Source organism: Trichosurus vulpecula, chromosome 5, assembly GCF_011100635.1.
Source record: "Trichosurus vulpecula isolate mTriVul1 chromosome 5, mTriVul1.pri, whole genome shotgun sequence".
NCBI lineage: Eukaryota > Metazoa > Chordata > Mammalia > Diprotodontia > Phalangeridae > Trichosurus > Trichosurus vulpecula.
In genome coordinates, this window is record NC_050577.1 from 177,085,142 (window position 1) to 177,107,471 (window position 22,330).

General features: G+C 37.2%; 1 protein-coding gene across 1 annotated transcript in view; it reads left to right on the plus strand.

Moving 5' to 3' along the window:
• Positions 1-21,835, plus strand: part of TM7SF3 (transmembrane 7 superfamily member 3) — a 34,801-nt gene extending 12,966 nt beyond the window's left edge. The window contains exons 2-12 of the mRNA XM_036761103.1: positions 1,099-1,253; positions 2,040-2,190; positions 2,708-2,828; positions 5,701-5,872; positions 7,719-7,896; positions 11,978-12,064; positions 13,505-13,585; positions 14,720-14,872; positions 16,334-16,431; positions 17,766-17,928; positions 19,732-21,835. Of these exons, the coding sequence (XP_036616998.1) occupies positions 1,099-1,253; positions 2,040-2,190; positions 2,708-2,828; positions 5,701-5,872; positions 7,719-7,896; positions 11,978-12,064; positions 13,505-13,585; positions 14,720-14,872; positions 16,334-16,431; positions 17,766-17,928; positions 19,732-19,994 (1,622 nt within the window). The 3' untranslated portion in view covers positions 19,995-21,835. The remainder of the gene's footprint in view (positions 1-1,098; positions 1,254-2,039; positions 2,191-2,707; positions 2,829-5,700; positions 5,873-7,718; positions 7,897-11,977; positions 12,065-13,504; positions 13,586-14,719; positions 14,873-16,333; positions 16,432-17,765; positions 17,929-19,731) is intronic.
• Positions 21,836-22,330: the final 495 nt, after the last annotated feature.

Here is a 22,330-nt window from a genome sequence, read left to right on the forward strand (position 1 = left end):
TTTGCATATTCCTCTCCACTCCCCTTGTCCACCTAACTCGATATTTATTGATCCTTTGCAGTTCTAATTATGCCTATCACCTTCTCACTTATTTATGTCAGGCATTAGGGAATAGGAAAGAAGTGAGTCAGGAAGGATCCCTGGGGTGTATCTTGGACCTAGTTCCTAAAGGGTCAGGTATAGTTTCAGAAGAATCGCTGCTTACTCAAAAAGAATAAAGACTTACCCTGTTATTTCTCACTCTTCCTTCCTTGTAACTTGGTTTTTTAATATTATTAATCATAACCATTCATTATAGTCTTAGAATGGATAATAAAGGCATTATCTTTTTTGGTTAAAGCTATTTTCACTTATTTTAATCAAATCTGAATTTGCAGTAATTATAGGTCTTTTCACCCTTGTAGATTTCAACTTCCTTGAGGAAATCGAAATATGCATAGTACTTTGAAGTGTATATTTTGTAGATCTCAAGTGATTTAGGATTAGAAAATGTACGTAATTGTGCTTTATATATTTAGAGAGGTTAAGGCCTTGAGAAAGGCAGGAAAACATTTTTCCTTCTTACCTTTTACCTTAAAAAAAACAAACTTTTTTCCTCTTTTGAATGTTCATTTCTCTTGAGGGTAGAGGACAAGAAGTGAATTTTAAAAACTAATGTTTAATGAATAGAGAGGTTAAAGTTTTACTGAAGAAATATGATATACTCTAAGTCTATGTTTTGTCCAGTTAAGATGGGAAGGGGGGGAGTGGAAGATAGATGATAGAAGGAAAAAGGGGAATAGAAATTGAGGTGAGGGAGACATGGAAGTTCTGTAAGTCCAAAATTATGTATGGTAGGTATGCTTATTTGACCAGGTTTCAGGGTCCAGTGACTTCAAAACAGAGGAATGATGTTAGAGGGCATTATCTAGAGGTAAAAGACTTAACTTCCATCTTGTTTGCTCCAGGATCTCTTCTCTTGTGGAGGGACTAAGATACTATAGTTTGTTTCCTTTGTGGGAGGTGAATGTGTAGTGATATGCCTATAATGATGCTTTTACCACCTGGTATTATAAGTGCAAATGTAATGATAATTTTCTAAAAATCTTCCCATTTCAGATCTTCTTGAATTTTCTTTGGGGAAATTTAGATACTTCAAGCTCAAGCAGCTCTTTCCAGAAGAAGCTGTATTGCGTCATATTGCAAGCAACGTCACATTTATAATCTTCCAAGTGCATTCTCAGTACAAGAACATAACAGTGTCTTTCTCCAAGGTCTGTATGAGGAGTTCCCCAGTTTCAATCCATTTCTGTCTTTGGATCTGTTAGAAAGCATTTTGTGTATGCTGATAGAACCAAATCTCTCTTCTAAATGATGGACTTGTAAAATTTTGGATGATTATTGTTTTTAAAATAAGGATTTGAGTGAGCAGTGTTGATAGATTAATTAGATCATCCATTAGATAATCAGATCATCCATTAGGCAGTCAGTTAGATCATCCGTTAGGCAATCAACTAGGTCATCCACTAGGCAATCAACTAGATCATCCTCTAGGCAGTCAGCTAGATCATCCATTAGGTAATCAACTAGATCATCCATTAGGTAATCAATTAGATTATCATTATCTAATTATCATTATCATTATCATAATCTAATCATTAGATTATCAATAGATTGTAAGCTCCTTAAGGGCAGGGACTTTGCCTCCTTCTGTATCACCAGTGTTTAGCATAGCACCTGGCACATAGTAATCACTTAATACATATTGATTGACATTAATGGAAGCAGGTTTTGCCTTGGAGAATATTTGTTAGGGGAATTTATTGTATAAAAAATGAATGCCTTTCATAATTTAGCTTTCTTTTTGACCCAGCCCTTGCCTCATACTTCTGATAATGGTCTTTGCTGACATGCATTTCATCAGGTCTCCAGTTGTTATCCAACCACTAACTTGTAGTGTCACCATTGTGGGGAATGTCCAATAAGAGTGTATTGTATTTGTAGTTAACTTTGCCTAATTCAGTATGTCTGTGGTGATTTTTTTTTCCCTTCGTTTCCAGAGTTTTCCTCCAGATGCTTCAGGAACGGGTGTGGACAAAGGCCTAGTTTCTGTTCTTAGACCAGAACAGAGAGTTTGCACTTGGTACTTAGAGACTTCAGATGCTGATAATGTCTGGAGTGTGGCTGTTCCACTTTCTTATTCAGAAAAAGGTAACTCTTGATTTGAGCTACACAGTCTCCTCTAGCAAGCCAGTTACTGCCTTTAATCTGAAGATGACTCCCTTAGTTCACCTGTCTATAGCTTCCTGTGGGTGATATTCATTGGAGAAAGACTATCTGTTTCATTATTAGCCTTGTTATATTTAATGAATGACCCCAATTTTAATCCAGGTTTTAACTAACCACCAGTAGCCCTTGGTGAGCGTTCAACTCTACATTTTTGTTCTTGTCTTGAAAATTGTAAATTAAGGGACATCTTGTCCATCATAGAGTTGTTTTTCTACCTTGAAGTTTCTCAGTCTTCCCTCTTTTTCTCCGTGCCCCTTTCTTTTATAAGTTCCTCTCAATGGCTGATATAACGTACCTGAGATCTGAAGGACATTGACCTTCAGAGGGGGGGAATGTTGGGGTGTAAAAAGTTGTATGCTTTGCTTGTCTGCACTTGTACATGGTTGGAGGATTTGAGGGGCATGATCTCTTGTAACTTAACTCTTTATTTTACTTCTAGATCCTATCCCTGGAGGCTGTAATCTGGAGTTTGATTTAGATGTGGATCCTAACATTTACTTGGAGTATAATTTATATGAAACAGTTATCAAATTTGCCCCAGCAAATCTGGGACATGCCAGGTGTGTGTAGCTCTCCAAGTTGCTTTTAGATTAAAACTTGCTATATGGTAAAGCTGTGTGTGAAGGTGGCTCAGTGGTTAAAGTGCAGGAGTTGGAGTTAGGAAGATCTGAGTTCCAGTCCTTCTTCAGACACTTAGCCTTGTGACCTGGGGCAAGTCACTTAACTCTCTGTGCCTCAGTTTCCTGATTTGGAAAATGGAAGTGATCATACCACCTGCCTCAAAGAATTATTTGTTATTTGTTGTTTCATCATTTCAGTCTTGTTCGACTCTTCATGACCCCATTTGGGGTTTTCTTGGCAAAGATACTGGAGTAGCCTGCCATTTCCTTTTCCAGCTCATTTTACAGTTGAGGAAACTGAGGCAGACGGGGTTAATTGACTTGCCCAGGGTCACACAGCTCGTCAGCATCTAAGGCCAGATTTGAACAAGATTAAATGAGTTAACCTTGGCGAAGCGCATTGCCAATCTTAAAATGCTCTGTAAATGACAACTATTATCGTTACCTTAGTTAAGACATAAAGAAAGGGGGTATTCTCAGGCTCTATTTGAACTTTATACATTTAGTTAACAAGCATTTATTAATTACCTGCTATATGTTTCAGGGAATCTGCTAATTGCTGAATTCTAAAGATAAAATATATTGGGCAGTTAGGTGATGCAGTATAGAGAGTGATAGGCCCGAAGTCGGGAAGACCTGAATTCAAATCCAGCCTCAGACACTACTATGAGTCATTTAACCCTGATTGCTTTAGTTTCCTTCATGAGTAAAATGAGCTGGAAAAGGAAATGGCAAACCACTCCAATATCTTTGTGAAGAAAACCCCAAATGGGGCCATGAAGAATTGGGTGTGACTGAAAAAACTGAACGACAAAAAACAAAAAAGACCAAAAAAAATATGAAATGTATCCTTCCCTCAAGAAGCATCCATTCTATCAGAGGAGACAAAAATATACATGTATACTTAGGTATATATAAAATAGTTTTAGTGGTGGTACAAATGGTAGCCTCAGGCACTGTTCTAAGCCTTTTATAAATGGGATCTCATTGGAAATAGTTTTGGAAAGTAGGGTTCCAGCGTATCAGGGGTTAGGAAGAAACTTCAGCGGGCAGCGAGGCGGCACAGTGGATAGGATGGTAGGCTTGGAGTCAGGAAGACTCGTCATCTTCCTGAGTTCAAATCTGGCCTCAGACACTAGCTGCGCGACCCCGGGCGAGTTGCCTAACAATGTTTGCCTCAGTTTCCTCATCTGTAAAATAAGCTGGAGAAGGAAATGGCAAACTACTACAGTGCCAAGAAAATCCCAAATGGGGTCACTGGCCTCAGACGATTACTAGCCAAGTGACCCTGGGCAAGTCACTTAACCTCTCTTTGCCTTAATCCACTGGACACTTGTGCCTGGTAAATGTCCCTAAGCAAAACTAGATGTACCACAAGACCGTCCAATATGATTTAAGACCCTCCACTATGATTAGTAAGATCAATAAGAGAAAGGAAGGAGGGTCTGACATATATTAAAATGGATATCTCGTTAAAAAATCACTGAAAGAAAGGCAGAAAGATACTGACATGACATAGCTAAATCAGCAGATTCTTTGAGGAACTGAGTGGCGTGGATAAAAAACCTAAATGCAAAGGTAAAGGTATAAACACTGTAACGAGAGAAGGAAATTAAGGGACCAAGAATTGGGAAACAAGAGACATCTTCATTTGTGAATAGCATCATAGTGTATTTAGAAAACATGGGAGAATCAACACAAATTAAGAAAATAGAGCTTCAGCCAAGTAGCAGGATAGAAAATAAATCCACAGATAATAATCAGCATTTTTATCCAGTGAGTCCCAAAAGTCTTGGTGCAGTTTTAAATTTGAATAGCTTATATAAATAATTTCTAATAGTCCTTCTAACCACTAAAATGTAGAGAAGGGTGAATTTCAATTAAAATAACAAAATGCATTAAATATCTGATTATTCACCGTACTTAGCAAGACAGATAAAAGGCTTAAATACAACTACCAGGAAGTTTTTACAGAAATAAAACAAGATCTACACGTAACAGAAGTATTTAGTGTTCCTGGCTATAATGTACTAATATAATATAGTTAGTATTACAAAACTCCTTAACAAGCACCATACCAATGAAAATAGCAAGAAAATGCTGTATAGAATTAGACAAAATAATAAAATTCTCTGGTGAACAGAACAAAAGGTCAAGAATATAAAGGGAAACTGGCCAAAAAAAAGCAGTTAAGAAGTAATGGTATTACCAGCTTTCAAATTCTTTTATGAAATAGTAATTATCCAAAGTCCACTAGTTTTTTTTTAAAAAGAAATGTATATAAGTGGAATAGATTAGATAAGCATGGCTTAAAAAGCAAACTTGGACAATAATTCACTGCTGGTGAAGCTGTTAATTGGTGTGACCATTTTGAAAAGCCATATGGAAAGATACAAAAAAATTAGAAAATTATCACATTCCTTGATGCAGTGATTTAACTTCTAGGTTAATACCCCAAAGGAAGTTATCGATAGAAAGAAAAGCCCCATATGTACAAAATATTCCTGGTTTTCATTTTGTCTCTGCATCCTCTGCCCAGCACGATGCTTTCCTGCACATAATAGATGTTTAATAAATGATTATTAGGTTGGATTGAATGGATCATGAAACAGAGAAATGGAGTTTACCATTTCTCAGTGTACAAAGTGGGGCTGTGAATTTTCTGTAATTTAAGTGTAATTTTAAGCTTTTTCTTATAAGTCTATAAAATTGTTTCAAGTGCTAGTTTTCTTTCTTTTTTATTTTGCTTATATTTGAGATTTAAGTTGTAAGGGAAGAGTGTTTTTGTTTCTACATAGTTGTTTTATTTCAGAGGCACAGATTCTCCACCCTGTGATCTGGGGACTGGCCAGGACTCCAGGTGGAGGCTGCAGTATGATGTCTATCAGTATTTTTTGCCTGAGAACAACCTCACTGAAGACGTGTTACTAAGACACATGCAGAAGATGTCTATGGTGTCTCAGGTAGAAGCCAGTGGTTTCAAAGTAAGTGTGGAATTTGGTGCTGTGCCCTAAAAGTCACTAAACTGTATATTCCCTTTGATCCATTATTTCTACTTCTAGACCCTTGATACCCCAAAGAGATCAAGCAAGGAAGAGAAAGACCCATATATAGGAAAGTATTAATAGCGGAAAACTGAAGACTTAAGGGGGTTTCATCAATTGGGGAATGGCTGAACAGATTTTGATATATGAATATAATGGATTGTTAGGGAGCTGTAATAATTGATGAAAGGGATGCTTTTAGAGAAAACAGGGGAGACTTGTATGGACTGATACAGAACCAAGAAAAGAACTTCTACTCTTCAGTGAAAACAAGTATAGAAAGGAATGTTTGATCTTCCTCTTTGGAATCAGGTGCCCATTCTGTGGCATGGTATGAAGGAGGCAAAGTTAAGTTTAAAAAAAAAAGAAGAAAAAGCAGCTTCCCAGATGCCACTGAGATAAGCTAGACCATTTAGGGTTATGAATTCATTCTATTTGGTTTCTATTCTTGTCAAATTACTCTATGAAAGGCTTGCTCTCATACCTCGTGCCATAGAGGTCACAGTAGGTTCCAGAAGGTCATACTGGCAGAAGACAGGCTTGGGTACGTTGTACCAAATTGGAAAGGCATTGAGTATGTGCCCAGCAAAGCACTGTTGGTCTCTTGTCTGAAGTCCAGCCTAATCTCTGAGAAGTTCATTCCACGTCAACAAAACCTCAGCTCCTTGAAATGTTGAACTATCATTTTGGGAGTCTTAACTAATGCCATCCCAAGATAGTTTTCATATTGTGAATTGGCCTGTTTAAAATGCATAGGTATTGGTTGAGAACAGGCATGACCTGATGGAGTGATACAGAGAAGATGAAAGTGAACATTATTTATCTACTATCATAATAGTCCCACAAACACCCTTTGATTGAGTTTGAGGAATATAGTGTGCTCAAGATAAGCCAAGCATCATAAATGTGAAACTTTTATTTCTGCCTGGGCGGCAAATAGGGGACTGATGTTTGAGCCTGAATAATCTCAGTTTTGCAGGCAAGATAAATTCCTAAGTTTTATTGAGCTGCAGAAGCTTTCATTGATAAAATCCTAACCCTCAGAGTGACTGTACTCTTGTATAGACACAGTGCCTGGCGCATAGTAGGTGCTTAATAAATGTGCATCAGTGGACTGACTGATAGGTGTGTGTCCCTGCTTAGTGTCTAAATCGGGAGGGCTTTGAAACTTTGAAATCATCTAGAAGGCAAATGATTAAACTTCAGAATATTTTAACATCTCTGTATTAGTGGTATCATATAAGGCCACCCTAGAGATAGGTTGTGAAGTGTGAGAGAAAAGGTAATTCATGGTCAGCATTTCAAAACAGATATTATCTGAATTTAGAACGAGTGCATTGCGCATTGTTGTGTCATGTTGAACCATGTTATTTAGGGGTGAACAATGTTGTTTAGCACCTGTGATAAAGGAAAAATAGAAACTCGGAGATGAGGAGGTAAATTGCTTAATTGCAAAATGGAAGCCCGGGTGATCTAGAAAACAGTTGACTTTGTCTTCAAATGTCCTTTGTGGATTTTGTTTCTGTCATTTACACAGCCTAGGTTATGAAAGTTTAAAAACCATGGAAGATCTTTGTGAAGTTGCCATGTTAAATCTTATCCCTAATTGGGGGGGGCGGGGTGTGTGCAAAAGCTCTACCCTCTGAAGCATTTGGGGTCTGCTCTGTAGAAAACGCTTTCAATGAATTATTATTTAAATCTTATTATGTTGAGCCTGTGATATGTTGAGTGGAGTTTTTGTTTAATTTTGGACACAAAGTAATCAAGCTGTCATTTTTTATTTCAGGTTGCTACCCTGAAATCTAGTGAAAAGACCATTGTTTACTTCTCATCTATCCCAGGACAGGGTGTAATTTATAATATCATTGTACGAGACCCAGTTTTAAATACATCAGCTGCTTACGTTCCTGCTCACACATACGCCTGTCACTTCAATACGACCCTAGATAATTGTTCTTCTCTTGGTGAGTGCATTAATCCATTCATCTAAATCAAGAAAGAACCCTTCGACTCCAAAGACTGGTCTTGGCAAAAAAGGAATTTGAATATGGTTATCAGTGTTCCTGCTGTCATTTTACATTTCTAGCCAAAATGAGCTAAAATCTGTCATCTTTTTCATTTTTGTCATCTTTACCCATCGGTATACTCTAAATCTTTGATACTTTCCTTTAGTTATATCCAGTATGACCTGCCTCCTTCCCCCCTGCCCCCAGAGTATTCTACCCTGACTACATATCGTTTCTCTTCCATATTTTTTGCTAGCATCCTGAGATGCTCTAGAGAACACCTGGACCTTAGAGAAAAAAGAAATTTCTCATTAAAAAAAATTTCCACAATGTTGTTTATCTTTTGTTTTTTAAATCACCTTCATTTCCAAATTTATCTCTTCTCCTCTTTATTTAAAAAATATGTACATTTATTTATAAATTTTATATGTGTGTACATGGTTCTAAGCTAATTTTAATATTTGGTTTTAGTAGCTAATATTAGCTAAAAAAGATAACTCAATGAGATATGTATCTGCAAATGAAAGAGGTGCATTGTTGATTGCATTTGCTTAATCATTATATTCTTTCTTTTTTAAAATTAAATTTTTATTTTTTGCAATGAAAAAAAATCTACTTTTTCTTCCTCCTGCTTCTCCCCCTGGCCCTTGGAAAGGAAAGAAAACAAAACCCTTGAAATAAATATGTATAGTCAAGCAATGCAAATTCTTGAATTTTTCATGTCTAAAAAAAATATTTTATCTTGCACCCTGAGTCTATCACCTCTGTGTCAAGATGTGGATAGCATTTTTCATCCTGAATTTTCTGGAACCATGTTTGGTCATTTCCTTCATGAGATCTCTTAAGTCTTTCAAAGCTGTGTGTCTTTACAATGTTATCGCTATGGTGTAAATTGTCTGCCTACATCTGCTGTTCTCTTTGCTTTATTTCTCTTTGTATAAGTCTTCTCTGATGTCTTTGAGACCACACCCTCCTTCTTCATTTCTTACAGCACAATAGTATTCCATCACATTGATATACTCTGGCTTGCTGAGCCATTCTCCAGCTAGTGACCCCCCCATCCCCAGTTTCCACTTTTTCTAAATCACAGCAAAAAGAGTTCCTATAAATGTTTTTCTCTATATGGGCCATTTTTTTCTTTTTCTTTGATTTCTTTGGGGGTATAGACCTATTAGTGGCATCACTGGATCAGAGGGTAAACAGAATTTTATAAAATTTGAGGCATAGCTCCAAATTGCTTTCCAGAATGGCAAGACCAATTCCCAGCTTCACCAGCATTGTGTGAATGTTCCTCTTTTCCATTTTCTTTTCCTATTCAATGAGCCATCTCCCTGTAACAAAGAATAAAAAAGCAAAAGAGAAATTAAACAGAACTAACCAACACATCAACAGTCTGATAGTATGTGCAAGAAGAGGGAGATGTCTGATGTTCTTGCTCCGGTTAGGACAGAACCCCTTTCCATTTTAAGGTCTTGAGTTTCTCAGATAAAGTACCTCAATTAATCTCGAAACATTTGAAATTTTCTGAGTACTTTATCAATGTCAGACACATTAGTAAATGGTTAGGAAGTATATCTTTGATAAAGAGATTGAAATTGAGAATGAAAACCAGCAGCAGAGGTAGTGGAAGGAACCGTCTCATAGAAGGGTGGAACTCTTCATGTCATGTCACCCTGATGGGTGGCTTTGGGAAACTCTCATGATTCCTTTGAGTGATTTTCCCATCTGCTAAATAAGGAGGTTGGACTGGATTATCCTTAAAGGGTCTGTAGTTTTGAATCATGGGTAAAAAAGGTCCTGCAACAAATGGAAAGCTTCTACACCCTCATTGACTTCTTGGTAAGTGTGATGGCTGAGCAGGTAACCTCATAACGCCCCCCTCCCTCACCACACTGGTAGGTTGATAACCACCATCATGACAAAACAGGAAAGCTTCTAAACCAGGGATGGTGAACTTGCAGCCTTGAGGCTATGTGTGACCCTCTAGGTCCTTGACTGAATCCGAACTTCACACAATAAATCCCCCTTAATAAAAGGATTTGTTCATAAAACTTGGACTCATTCAAAAGGCCACACTCAAGGACCTAGAAGGCCACATGTGGCCTTGAGACTGCAGGTTCCCTACCCCTGTTCTAAACAGTCAGGCTGGTACTTCCGAACAAATGGATCTCTGGGAGAAAAGTATTTTGATTTTGTTTTGTGAAAGGGTGAGGAATTTTAATATGACACTTGAAGAATATAGGTGACCTTGTTTTAAAAATATATGAGGGTGTCATTCTCTTTTCACATGACTCTGAGAGCCACAAGAGCCACAAGCATGTCAATGGCAAATTTAGGGAGCAGTTTTATCTCTTTTTTAATGAATAATATTTATTTTTCCCAATTAACATGTAAAAACAATTTTTAACATTCATTATTTAAAATTTTTTGAGTTCCAAATTCTCTACATCCCTCTCTTCTCCCCTCCCTGAGACAGTAAACAATTTGATATTGGTTATACGTGTGCAGCCTTGCAAAACATGTTTCCATATTGTGCATGTTGTGAAAAAAAAACATGGACCAAAAAAACCCCATGAAAAAATAAAGTGAAAAAAGTATGCTTTGATGGAGCAGTTTTATCTCTGAGAAGCTGAGTTAGATTGTAAATTTGAGAGTGTCAGGTTTTCATTGACACCAGGAAACATTTAATTACTGTACTTCATTATTAATTATGTTAAGACATAAGAAAAAAATTTCTTCACCATAAGTTGGGCAGTTAGCAAAATGAATTTTAATTTTTAGCACTGTGACTTCCAGTGTATTAATAGATGCTTTCGGGATTCATGCTTTGAAGCAGTGATTTCATCAAGTCCAAAAATACAATTAAGTGCTTATTTTGTGGGCCTGTAGGATGGCATAAAAGCTATCATATTGGTCCCGATCAAATAAGATGAACTTTAATAAGGATCCATTTAAAATTCTTTGCTTATGAAGTTGATTTTTTTTAACTCAGGGATAAGATGGTCAGAGCATGGTCTGGCAACAGTTCATCTGAGAAAGGTTTAGAATTATAGTGGACTGTAAGCTCTGTGTGACACTGTGGGTTGTGGCCAAAAACCCTAATACAAACTTAGGCTGCATTTAAAGATGTGGTGTCCAGAACGTGGAAAACCATGAGTTCTTGCATTGTCTTCTCCCTGGTCAGACTTCATCTGTTGTATTGTGTTCAGTCCTGACTATTACATTTTAGAAAGGGTATGGACAAGTTGGAAAGTGGGGCACTTCTGACTTGGTGGCACCATATTCTGCTTTACTGACCAGACGTGTTTCTGGGTGGAGATGAGAGAAGCTGAAGACCAGGGTATTCTTGTTAAATATCTTTGCTGTGTTTGGGCAAATGCAACTTCTTTTAATGAACTGTTCACTGACTTTCAAGTGGCTCATTTCATTCTGAACTAACAGGGTGTGGGCTCACTTTCTCAGTTCTCACAAGGGATTAAGCATGCTCTGCTTTGACCCAGTGGGCAGAATTAGGAGCAGTGGGGGAGGTGGGGCATGGAGAGAGGCTTGAAAGGGTTGGTGACAATTAGAGCCGTGTTCAAGTGGAATGTACTGCCTCAGGATGTGGTAGAAGTCTTCAGACAAAGGCTGACTGACCACTTGAGAATGCTATAGACTGTATGGGGGATTCTAGTTCATATGTGGGTTGGACCTGCCCTCCAAAGTATTTTCTAGCTCTGGGATCTTGTGCTGAAAGTGGATATCACAGCTATTTAATACGATCAATTCATTTTCTTTTCTTTTGACCTTTTGGTCTATGAACACTAGAAGGACCAGAGTTTAAGAAGACCTGAAAGCAACAAGCTTTGTTAGTTTATATAAGGCATTTTTAAAAAATCCCTATAGGAAAGAAAATGGGATAGTAAGATGAAGATTTTTATCGACAAGCAAAATTTTTGTGTCAATTGATGCTCCTGGCCCTTCTAGTTGTTACTTAAGCCTGGGTGGCAATTCAGATGATCACCCAATGTGACTCTTATTTTATTTTAATTATTTCTAGGAAGGCTTTCAACCAAAGTGTTTTTCACCATTTTTGCAATTCTTGGTCTCTTCATTTGTCTCTTTGGACACAGATTCTGGAAAACAGGTATTTGCTACCTTTTTAATATATTTCTTTGCTCTTTTAAATGTTACTAGTGTTCTGTGGCCTAAACAAATAATATCTCCCATGTGTTTAACCAAATGTGGGAGGTCTAGGAATTGCTTTGCATTTTGCCTTTCCTTGATACTTAGAATTCAATTTTTCCCCCTGAGAAGTGAAGGGTGGATTGGGTACCATGTATTTGTATGGCCTTACAGAATTCTTTTGGTGGAATTTTTTAGTTTTTAAAATCTCTAGGTTAACGTGAATTTTTTTAGGGGGGAATAATTATTGCATTTTATGTTGTGTAAATGAGACACCCATTGCACTATCCAAAGAGTGTTTTGTCATGGCCTGTGCCTGTAAAAATTCAGGCCACTAATGGATTTATATAGAGCAAGTTAGAACTCCAAAGTCCATGGTAACAAATGGGGTGATAGGAGTAAGCAATGAACTCATTCTGAATCTTGATGAAATTGACTGGGACTTACATCCCTAAGGCGATGAGGACTTTGAAAAAAAAATCACTATTATATTTTCAACCAGAGAATGAGAATGAACTGATGGAACTCAACATGTATTAGCATTTTCTTAATTGCCAACTCATTCATAGTCATATCATATTCCTGTCATGTGTAACTGGGAAAGAGGAACAATATGATGAATTTATGATGTGACAAATTGACTTTTTCCTGTATGCAGGTAGTTATTACTAAGCCCTTGACTTTCCCAGACATTATAGATTTTATATTAAAGTTACACAGTTTTTTTGGTTATTCACATTCAAAGAGAGAATGGTATAGTAGATCGATCATTGAGTGTCACCTTTGGGTTTGGACTGCTTTAGGGCCCGAAAGGTGCAAGTTTACTTCCTTTTTTTTAAATGTTAATTTTTTTTAGTGGTATCTTTTGTTTTATATCACCTCGTTGCCAAATGTAGACTGTAAACTCACATTATACTTCCCTTATAACAAAATATTAAAAAAAGGAAAAAAAAAGCAGTTAAGCAAAATTAACCAACATGTCAACTGATTTACTTCTCTAATTCATTTTGCATAGGTTAATGCTAGAATTTAATGTGTAATCCTTGACTGGAGTCAAAGTCGGGAGTGGTCTGTGTGTGTGTGCGCACGCTGGGTGGCAAGCTGAGTACCAGGCTTAGATAATGACAAATCTGCCTCATTCACACAGTGGATAATTGAAAGATGATATATAAATATTAGACTTGTGCCCTGATGTCATTACTGTGGGCATTTTTCAAGATTAATCGCATTGAATGGCTGATAATTCCACTCAGTTCTGTTCTGCCACATAATACTTTCTTGTTCCTAGGAACTGGGCACCCAAGGGCATGTTGTTAACGAGAAGAAAATATTACCTTAAAAATTCGCCTATGTACTTAGATACATATTGAACTGTGGTTTCCTCTTTGTGGTTTATTTTTAGAACTGTTCTTCATAGGCTTTATCTTCGTGGGATTCTTTTTTTATATATTGATTACAAGATTAACTTTTCTTCAGTATGATGGTAAGTAAAAATAAACTCTTTGCTGAGTTGAGAAGGGAAATGTTAAGTTAGTTCCCCAGCCTTCTCTTGGCTCCTTGATAACTGGTACTGAATGCTTGGCATAGTGATGGAGAGCCAGGGTGACCAGGTTTGAGTCCAGCATTTGACACATACTGCTTGTATACCTGTGGACAAGTCACTGAGCACTTTGAAGTTTCAAATTGCAGGTAGTTGCTGATCTGCATTGATAGAGGGAGTTCACTATACCAGTGAAATCACAGGTCCAGACTGTCTGTTGCACGTTATGTATCCTTGTGTAGATGAAAATGGAGTACGATGACCACCATCATGTTTTAATCCTTCAAGAATAATGCCAGGGATGAGAGGACAGCTTGGAAAGCTATAGGTTGTATTTAAAAGAGAAAAGCTGTATAGGGTGTTGCATTTTCATGTATGCTCCTCTTTTTCTGTTCTACTTACATACGTGAAAATATCTTGTTTTATTTGGTGTTAAATTCAGAATAAAAATTAAATAGAAAACATCACTACTACTGATAGTGTCAGAGAATGCTGATTAGGCCGCTGCCTACAAGCTACTACTTACACAGGGTTTTTAAAAATTTTCCCCCCAATTATACGTAAAGATAATTTATAACATTCATTTTTTAAAGATTTTGAGTTCCAAATTTCCTCCCTCCCTCCCTCACCTCCCCCTCCCTGTGGTATGGTAAGCAATTTGATACAAGTTATACATGGGCTATCATACAAAATTATTTCCATATTAGCCTGTTGTCAATACGTTTATTTTTTAGAGGTGACTTGGCCTCATTTATAATGGAACTGCATTTGTTTGCCTTTGGTTCTAGAGTTTTTCTGGAAATTAAAAAAAAATAATGGATTTTTATGACTCTGACCTACTTAGTGCTAAACTTGTCAAAAGATTTTGTAAACCCAAGCTCCAGTCAGGGCCCTGATTTTGGAGAGTTCTTTCATGAACTGGGTCGACGTGTTTTTGTTGGCTGTTGAAGACCCCTGTGATTTTAAATCCCACTTTGTCATAGAAGTTAAGACTGAGTTTGTTTGCTTCAAGTCCTGACTGCTGATAGAGAATGGAAATGTGAGTAAAATGGTTTCCTTTCCCTCCTCTTGGCATAGATCGCCTGATTTTGACTGCAGTTGCTGGAGGCATTGGTGGAATTCTCTTGGTGATGGTTTGGTGGAGATTTGGGTTGGTCCTGATTTGCATGCTCTGCGTTGGACTAGTACTGGGATTCCTCATCTCATCGGTGGCTTTCTTTACTCCACTAGGTAGGAGATTGTATGACTGTATGTTTAGGCTGTATGTTGTTCAAAGAATCAAATCAAAAAAATTAAATTCAATAAAATTGTATTTAAAAATTGGAAAACTATCCTTAACTTGTACAAAAACAGGGGAGGACTTCTGTTGTATAACTTTTTTTTAAGAGAAAGAATTTATAACCAGTTTCCCAAGTCTCTACACCACAAACTCCAAAGCCTTGCCTACCTTTCCTCACCAGTCATGAGCATGCACGAACTGATCCAATCAAGCAGATCTGTCTTTACTCCACCTCCTTCCAACATATCGTAGCATGCTTGTTCCTGCCTTCGTGTCTGTGTTTCTAACATTCCTCTACCTTCAAAAGACTTTTCTACATTTGATTCATCTTTTAATCCTCATTCACAGCTCTTCCTGTCTTCTAAACTGCTATGGCATCTATGATGGTGCCTTGATGCTCAATTCTTAATTCTATTATTGCCTTGTTCACTGTTATTTCGTGGGCATTAATACTATTTCTTTACTATATATATATATGTGTGTATATATATATGTACATATATATATTTGTGTGTGTGTGTGTATGTATATATGTACATGTTTTCTCCCTCAAGCTCCTGTGAAGGGCAGGAATGCTTTTTTTTTTGTCTGTTTCCCCAAATGCCCGGCATACATAGATGTGTAATGAATGCTTGGTGATAGTTTTATGTTGTTGGGTTTTTTAAGTTTTTTTTTTTACTTATTTCGTTAAATTTTTTCCCAATTACATGTAAAAAAATTTTTAACAATCATTTTTAAAAATTTTGAGTTCCAAATTCTCTCACTCCCTCCTGGCCCTCCCCCATCTTTGAGAAGGCAAGCAATTTGATTTTGATTATACATGTGAGGTCATACAATACGTATTTCCATATGAACCATGTTTCAAAAGAAAACACGAATAAAACATTAAAAATACGGAAAGTAAGAAAAGTTTGCTTCAATCAACATTCAGAATCCATCACTTCTAAAAAATAAAAAAACTCATCAGTTCTCTCTCTAGAGATGGATAGCATTTTACATCGTGGGTCCTTTGGAATTGTCTTGGATCATTGTCTTGATCCAAGCAGCTATGTCTTTCAGGGACCCCCTTTATGAGAGTTGATAGTTAAATGTAATACCAGTTAATAGCATCATTTAGTGCTGTATGTGTGTGTATATATGCACACACACATATACACACATATGTATGTATATAATACACATATACACACAATATATATGTGTGTGTGTATAATCATGTACATGGTAGACCTTACTAGATAAATAATTTTTCACTTTTTCAACTTTTTATACCTTTCCAAACCCCATAAATCTGAGGTCCATAACTTTTAGTTGCAACAACGTATAAGGAGCCAGGTATATTTGTTTCCTTTATTTTGAGAAGATTACATTTCATATGAACTATTTGTGACTAATGATTTTTTCTTTTTCAGGAGACTTGAAGATTTTTCATGATGATGCTGTATTCTGGGTGGCTTTTTCTTGTATGGCCATTTCGATTCCGGTAGTTTTCATAGGTTGCTTAAGAATCGTAAGTATGTCATGATGATTTTTGCTCGTTGTGGTGTTCTAGACTTTGATGTTTTGTGTACTAAAGTAATAAATACTTGTTTAAAAAAGTAAGGGGGGGTCTTTATTAAATTATTTGTGATTAAATTTTTAATTAAATGTATTGTGATTAAATTCACAATAAAAAAAATAAAATTTAAAAAAGCAAGGGGGATATTTTGAAGATACAAAAAGAACTGATTCTCACGAGGAAGAAAAGAAGAAGGAGGTACCAGAAGATGTGTGGTGTGGTGTGGTGTGGTGTGTGTGTGTGTGTGTGTGTGTGTGAGAGAGAGAGAGAGAGAGAGAGAGAGAGAGAGAGAGAGAGATCCACATTGGAAGGGCTGCCTTGGGTCGTTGTAGGTTTTCCTTCACTATAGGTCTTTATATGGGTTTGATAGCCACTTTTCAAGTACTTTTTGTAGAGGTAATTTTTGGGGTAACTAAATGGCACACTAGACAGAAGGCTGGGCCTGGAGTCAGGAAGAGTCATCTTCCTGAGTTCTAATCTGGCCTCAGACACTTACTAGCAGTGTGACCCTGGGCAAGTCACTTACCCCTGTTTGCCTTAGTTTCCTCATCCGTAAAATGAGCTGGAGAAGGAAATGGTGAACCACTCAGTGTCTTTGGCAAGAAAATCTCCAGTGGGGTCGTGAAGAGTCAGACATGACTGAACAACAATTTTTGGGGAAATATAGGTTAAAATTGATGGCCTTTGAAGACCTTGCAATTCTGTGATTTTCTGTGGCTTAGTAACATAATGAAAAGTTGGGCCTTTTTCAGTTTGATGTTTTGGAGGAGAAGGCGCCGGGAATATGATTGTAGCCAAATCATTTTGACCCGTCTCTGTTTCCTCATCTATGAAATGGATATATACTTTATGACCTACCTCACAGCATTGCTGGAAGGAGGCGGTAGTACTACGTAACTTAATAAGTAATTGGTTAAAAGGGGTAAAGAGTCAACATACTTCATAGGAATTGCTGGGAAATTGCAGTCCTCCATCAAGGTTAATATCATCTTAGAATAAGACTTACTCAGAATAAATATTTATTAAATGAATTGATGCCTGAATATGCCTAAGCAAGGATGGATTTCATATGAGCATGCAGGCAGTTCGTAAAGTGGATTAAACATTTTAGCTCAGTCCATGATGGTGACAATAAATCCCTTACTGAAATCTCAAGACCTTCCTACAGGCAACCCCTGATGGGTCAGACAAGACTCTTTCTTTAACTTGCAGTAACACTTGATTGAGATCAGTGTTCTTTTGGAGATCGGAGTCTAAGACTGTGTTTTTCACATCATCTCTTGCAGCTGAACATACTGGCTTGTGGGATTACCGGCTCCTACTGCGTGGTCTTAGCCATTAACAGCTATCTTTATACCAGCCTTTCATACATCACTTTGAATGTACTTAAGAGAGCAGTTGACACCAATTTCAACAAAGCTTACACCAGCATGCCTTTTCAAACTAATGGTAAGCATCTACACCAAGGGACTGATATTGTGGCCAGTTGGGAGTGCTGATGCACCTTTAATACAGGTTGTCTCCAAAGTCTAAATGTAGTTTATGTTTCCAGCTAGCTCAAAACTAACTACAGGAAAGCAGTTAGGTGAAACTCCTTCACCTTCGAACACAACTTGTTTATAACAACAGTGCACATTAAGGTTTGCAAAACACTTGACGTTACAGCTTGTTGTTAATAGTAACTTTTGGCATTGGGGAGAAAAGGGTTTAAATTCATGTGGTAGGTTCCAGTTTGAGTGAAATTTCATAGTAATGTGTGGGTTTTTACACCCCATACCTGCCATCCCCTAGAATTAAGATCTAATCAACTCTAGGAAGAGGAAGTAAGAGATAAAAGCAGCCCCATATAGAGCTCTGAGGTTAGATGCTTAGTACATTTTTGTTGAATCAACCATTTATGGTCTTTCTGAGCATAGGAAGTGCCTGACTTATTTTTCTGTGGACTCCCTTGCTTTTCTCCTGGTATTACATGTTAGACCACAGGAATAGATAGATGGTATACTGGCTGGTATGTATTAGGGGCTGCTACATAGTGCATTAGATAGAGAACTGGGCCTGGAATTAGAAGATTCTTCCTCATGAATTCAAATCTGGGCTCAGACACTTACTAGCTGTGTGACCCTGGGCAAGTCACTTAACCCTGTTTGTCTGAGTTTCCTAATCTGTAAAAATGAACTGGAGAGGGGAATGGCAAACCACTCTAGTATCTTTCCCAAAACGGAGTCATGAAGAGTTGGACACAACTGAAATGAGTGCACAACAAGAAAATACCGGCTAGGGTTCTGGAGTTAGAATCAAGAAGACCTGAATTCAAATCTTGTCTCAGTTACTAACTATTTGTGTGACCCTGGGCAAGTCACTTAAAATCTGTTTGTCTCAGTTTGCTCATCTGTAAAAATGGGATAATAATAGTGCCTACCTCTCAGAGTTGTTGTAAAGTTTAAATGAGATAATATTTGTCAAGTGCTGTATAAATACTATTTTATTTCTTCTGATTGGCTCCTCTGTGCTACAGAGAATAGGCACAATTAGGATCTATCTGATTTTTTAGGACACCCCCAGTTATTTCCTTGTCTCACCCCTCCTCTTCCCTGGCTTGCCTTTGGAAGGACCTGAGAACGTGAGAACTGGAATGGGGAGATTTAAAAATGAAAGAGAATTGAACGGAGACTTTTAATAGGTGTTCCATAAACCATTTTTGAAGCAGTATCCACATTGTAAACCTTTTCTTCCCCCTTCGCCCCATTCTAGCCACACGTCCTTGTAATCCATTCATTTCAAATTACAAGAAATTATAACAAACAACAAATGTTAAAGTGAATCAGTTAAATTCTGTTTCTTTTTACCTGCTCAAAAGGGGCGAGAAAGGCCTATTGCTGTCAGTGACGGGGACCTTACTCCCCTCTAGTTAGGTAGCAATAAAGATGGTCGAGAAAGGGGTGGTACCTAACATTTGCCTTCAGTGTGTGCAAAATGTCCTTTAAGAATGTCCTTGTGACTGATCATCATAGTAGCCATGTATCGAAAGATTAATAGAGTAATGCATTATGTAATAATGATAATAAGTAACATTTATGTAGTGTGTACCATGTGCTAGGTAGGCACTGTGCTAAGGGTTTTAGAATTATCTTATTTCATTCAGTTGAACCTGGGAGGTAAATGCTATTATCTCATTTTACAGATGAGAAAACTGAATTTGTCTGATGGATTTTAAAATAGGAATTTTAATTGTATATCTCTCTTATTTTGTAGACTTTGTTATCCTGGCTATCTGGGGAATGTTGGCAGTGAGTGGAATCACATTCCAGATCCGGAGAGAGAGGGGACAACCATTTTTCCCTCCCCACCCGTATAAAATGTGGAAGCGAGAAAGGGAGCGCAGAGTCACCAACATTCTGGATCCCAGCTACCATGTTCGTCCACTAAGAGAGAGACTCTATAGCAAGTTAACGCAGTTAAAGCAGCTATTTCAAGGGGAGGAGGCATCTGGAGAAAGAACGCCTCTGCTGCTGTGATGGAGGAGATGCCCTGTCTTTGCTTTCCTTTTATCCAAACGACCAAATCAGCATGAACGTTTGAAGCAGTGCTTGTCGACCATGGTGCTATGCCTTGATTGCTTACGAAATCCAGAGTGTCTGGAGGTCAGACAGCATGTGCTGTCTGGGATAACGTGCTAGGCTGTGTTAGTTTTCATGTGCTTGTTAAGGTTTGATGGGCCTTCAGGACATTCTCATGATAAAGCAGTGTTCAGAGGCAGTTAAGATTTTGTCTAGACATTGTTGAGGTGTCTGTGGAGGCAGGAGTGGTGTGGAATGAGTGAGATAGCAAGAAATGTCTGTTGATGGTAAGGAAGCATTTTCCCATTTTAAATTATCTGATAAGAGAGCTTTTGAGTTTAATGTTCAACTTAATCCATTAAATAAAGATAATAAGGAAGGAAAAGTACATGGGCTGGTGGGGATATGGAGTGGAGAAATGTGTGCTAGGGCCCATTGTCATTTCATTCTTGAAATTCTTTAATATTTTTCCCAACCCTTTAAAATGTTTCTCTTTTAATTTGTCTAATTATGGTGGTGGTTTATGCAAATCTTAGACTTAATCTTTATTTGTGGTCGCTGGAGGTCTAGGGACTGGACAGTATACCCACTGTCAGTATACCTAAAGTATACTGAATGTACTTTGAATTTTAGAGTATAGAGGGATGAGGAGTGACTCATTTAATTATCAGAAGCTGACTAGTAATGAGGAGTAATCTTCACTATTCTCATTAGACCTCTGTATACTTTCTCATTAAACTATTTTATGGAAAAGGCAACCTTTATTTTTTGGCTTAAATTAGAACAATCATATCTGATGTTTCAACTGACTGAAAAGAGGTAAAAAATCATAGATAATGAAGCTTGGTGACTTAGTTTTCAAAATCCAAATAAATGGCCAATCTTGCCTTTTTATGGGCATTTCCAACCTAACACTAAAAACTTCTAACAAACGTTGTTTCAAAGTATGTGGGTGGTGTTTTTCTTTTAGAAAAGTATTTACACTCATTAGCTTTCATGCCCTTTTTTTTACAAAATCGAAGTCAAGTGTTTTTTATCTTGTAACTCCTATTAGCTGGTGTTGGCAAGAATATAAAAAAACCTGCCTGACAGTCTCTTCCTCAAGGCTCTTGTTACTTGGGTGGTTGAAAGTGAATTTAGTAGACGGTAGGATAAAATTCGAGGATATCCTAAAGAGGTGGCTGATTTTTAATGCAGGTGATTAGCATTGGGACACAACCAACTTTGTTTTATTCCTTTGTAGTCTGAGAACCATTTTTCCCCCACCAGAAGAGGGTGCTGTGCCCTCCAACTCTAACTCCAGCAGGCCTCTTGTCCCAGTTCTGCTGTAATAATGGACCGGAGACTGGCTCACCAGAATGAATTTCAAGTTAGTTGAAATTTCTTGACAAGATTATGTATGGGTTAACCACTAATGCTTGAAGCAGTGTAGCTTTCAGCAGTTTTCTTGGTATCATCCTTGTGATAGTTGGAATTTATTATTGGATAGTTTTTGTTTAATTTTTGCCTTTAAAAAGTCTTGGGAAATTAAAAAAAAAAACATGTTTTTTTGTACTGATTACCTCTACTGATCGTCACCGCATTCCCATGGCCTGGGGCCTATGCCTACTGGATGCATTTCCACTTCTTATATTTATTTGTAAAGTCAAGGTTTGTTGTTAGCTAAGAATTGTAAGGGTAGGGCACTCAAGGAAGAAAACACATTTTGTTTAACTTTGAAATTGGCATATTATTTTGTGGGTAATCAAAAGCAGAAATTTGTGTATCTTTTTATAATAAACATGTTTCTGAAAACTTTTCTCCAGGCTATTTACCTTATCTGTTTCCAATTTTGGAAAAAAAAATTAGAATGAAGCGTGTTCCTTATTTAACTGTGAAATTTGATATCTGAATTCTTGCCCCCTTCAGGGAAAGTGCGAATTAGAGAATGTAAATTTTAAGTACACATAGTACTATACATAGTAACTCAGTATGCTCTAATAGAGGTTTTCAGTGTTCTTTATTCCAATTTGTGCAAACAGCACTTAGAGGTTTTTCTAAGTAAATTGGTAAAGACTTTTTTGCCTGTTTTCATCTATAGTGTAAAAAGTGACTTCTGTCTCACAATATATGAATTTAGGTTTTTTGATAAATAGGAACTCTTTGATGTTGAGGGCAACGGAAAAAATATATAGGCCAAGTACATTTTTTTACAATATATTTCTTTAGGTGGCATGACTTGACTTTCAAAATAGTGTCAAGTTTGGAATTATTTTAAAATAGAGTCTGTTTTGTCTGTCAGACACTATTAATGC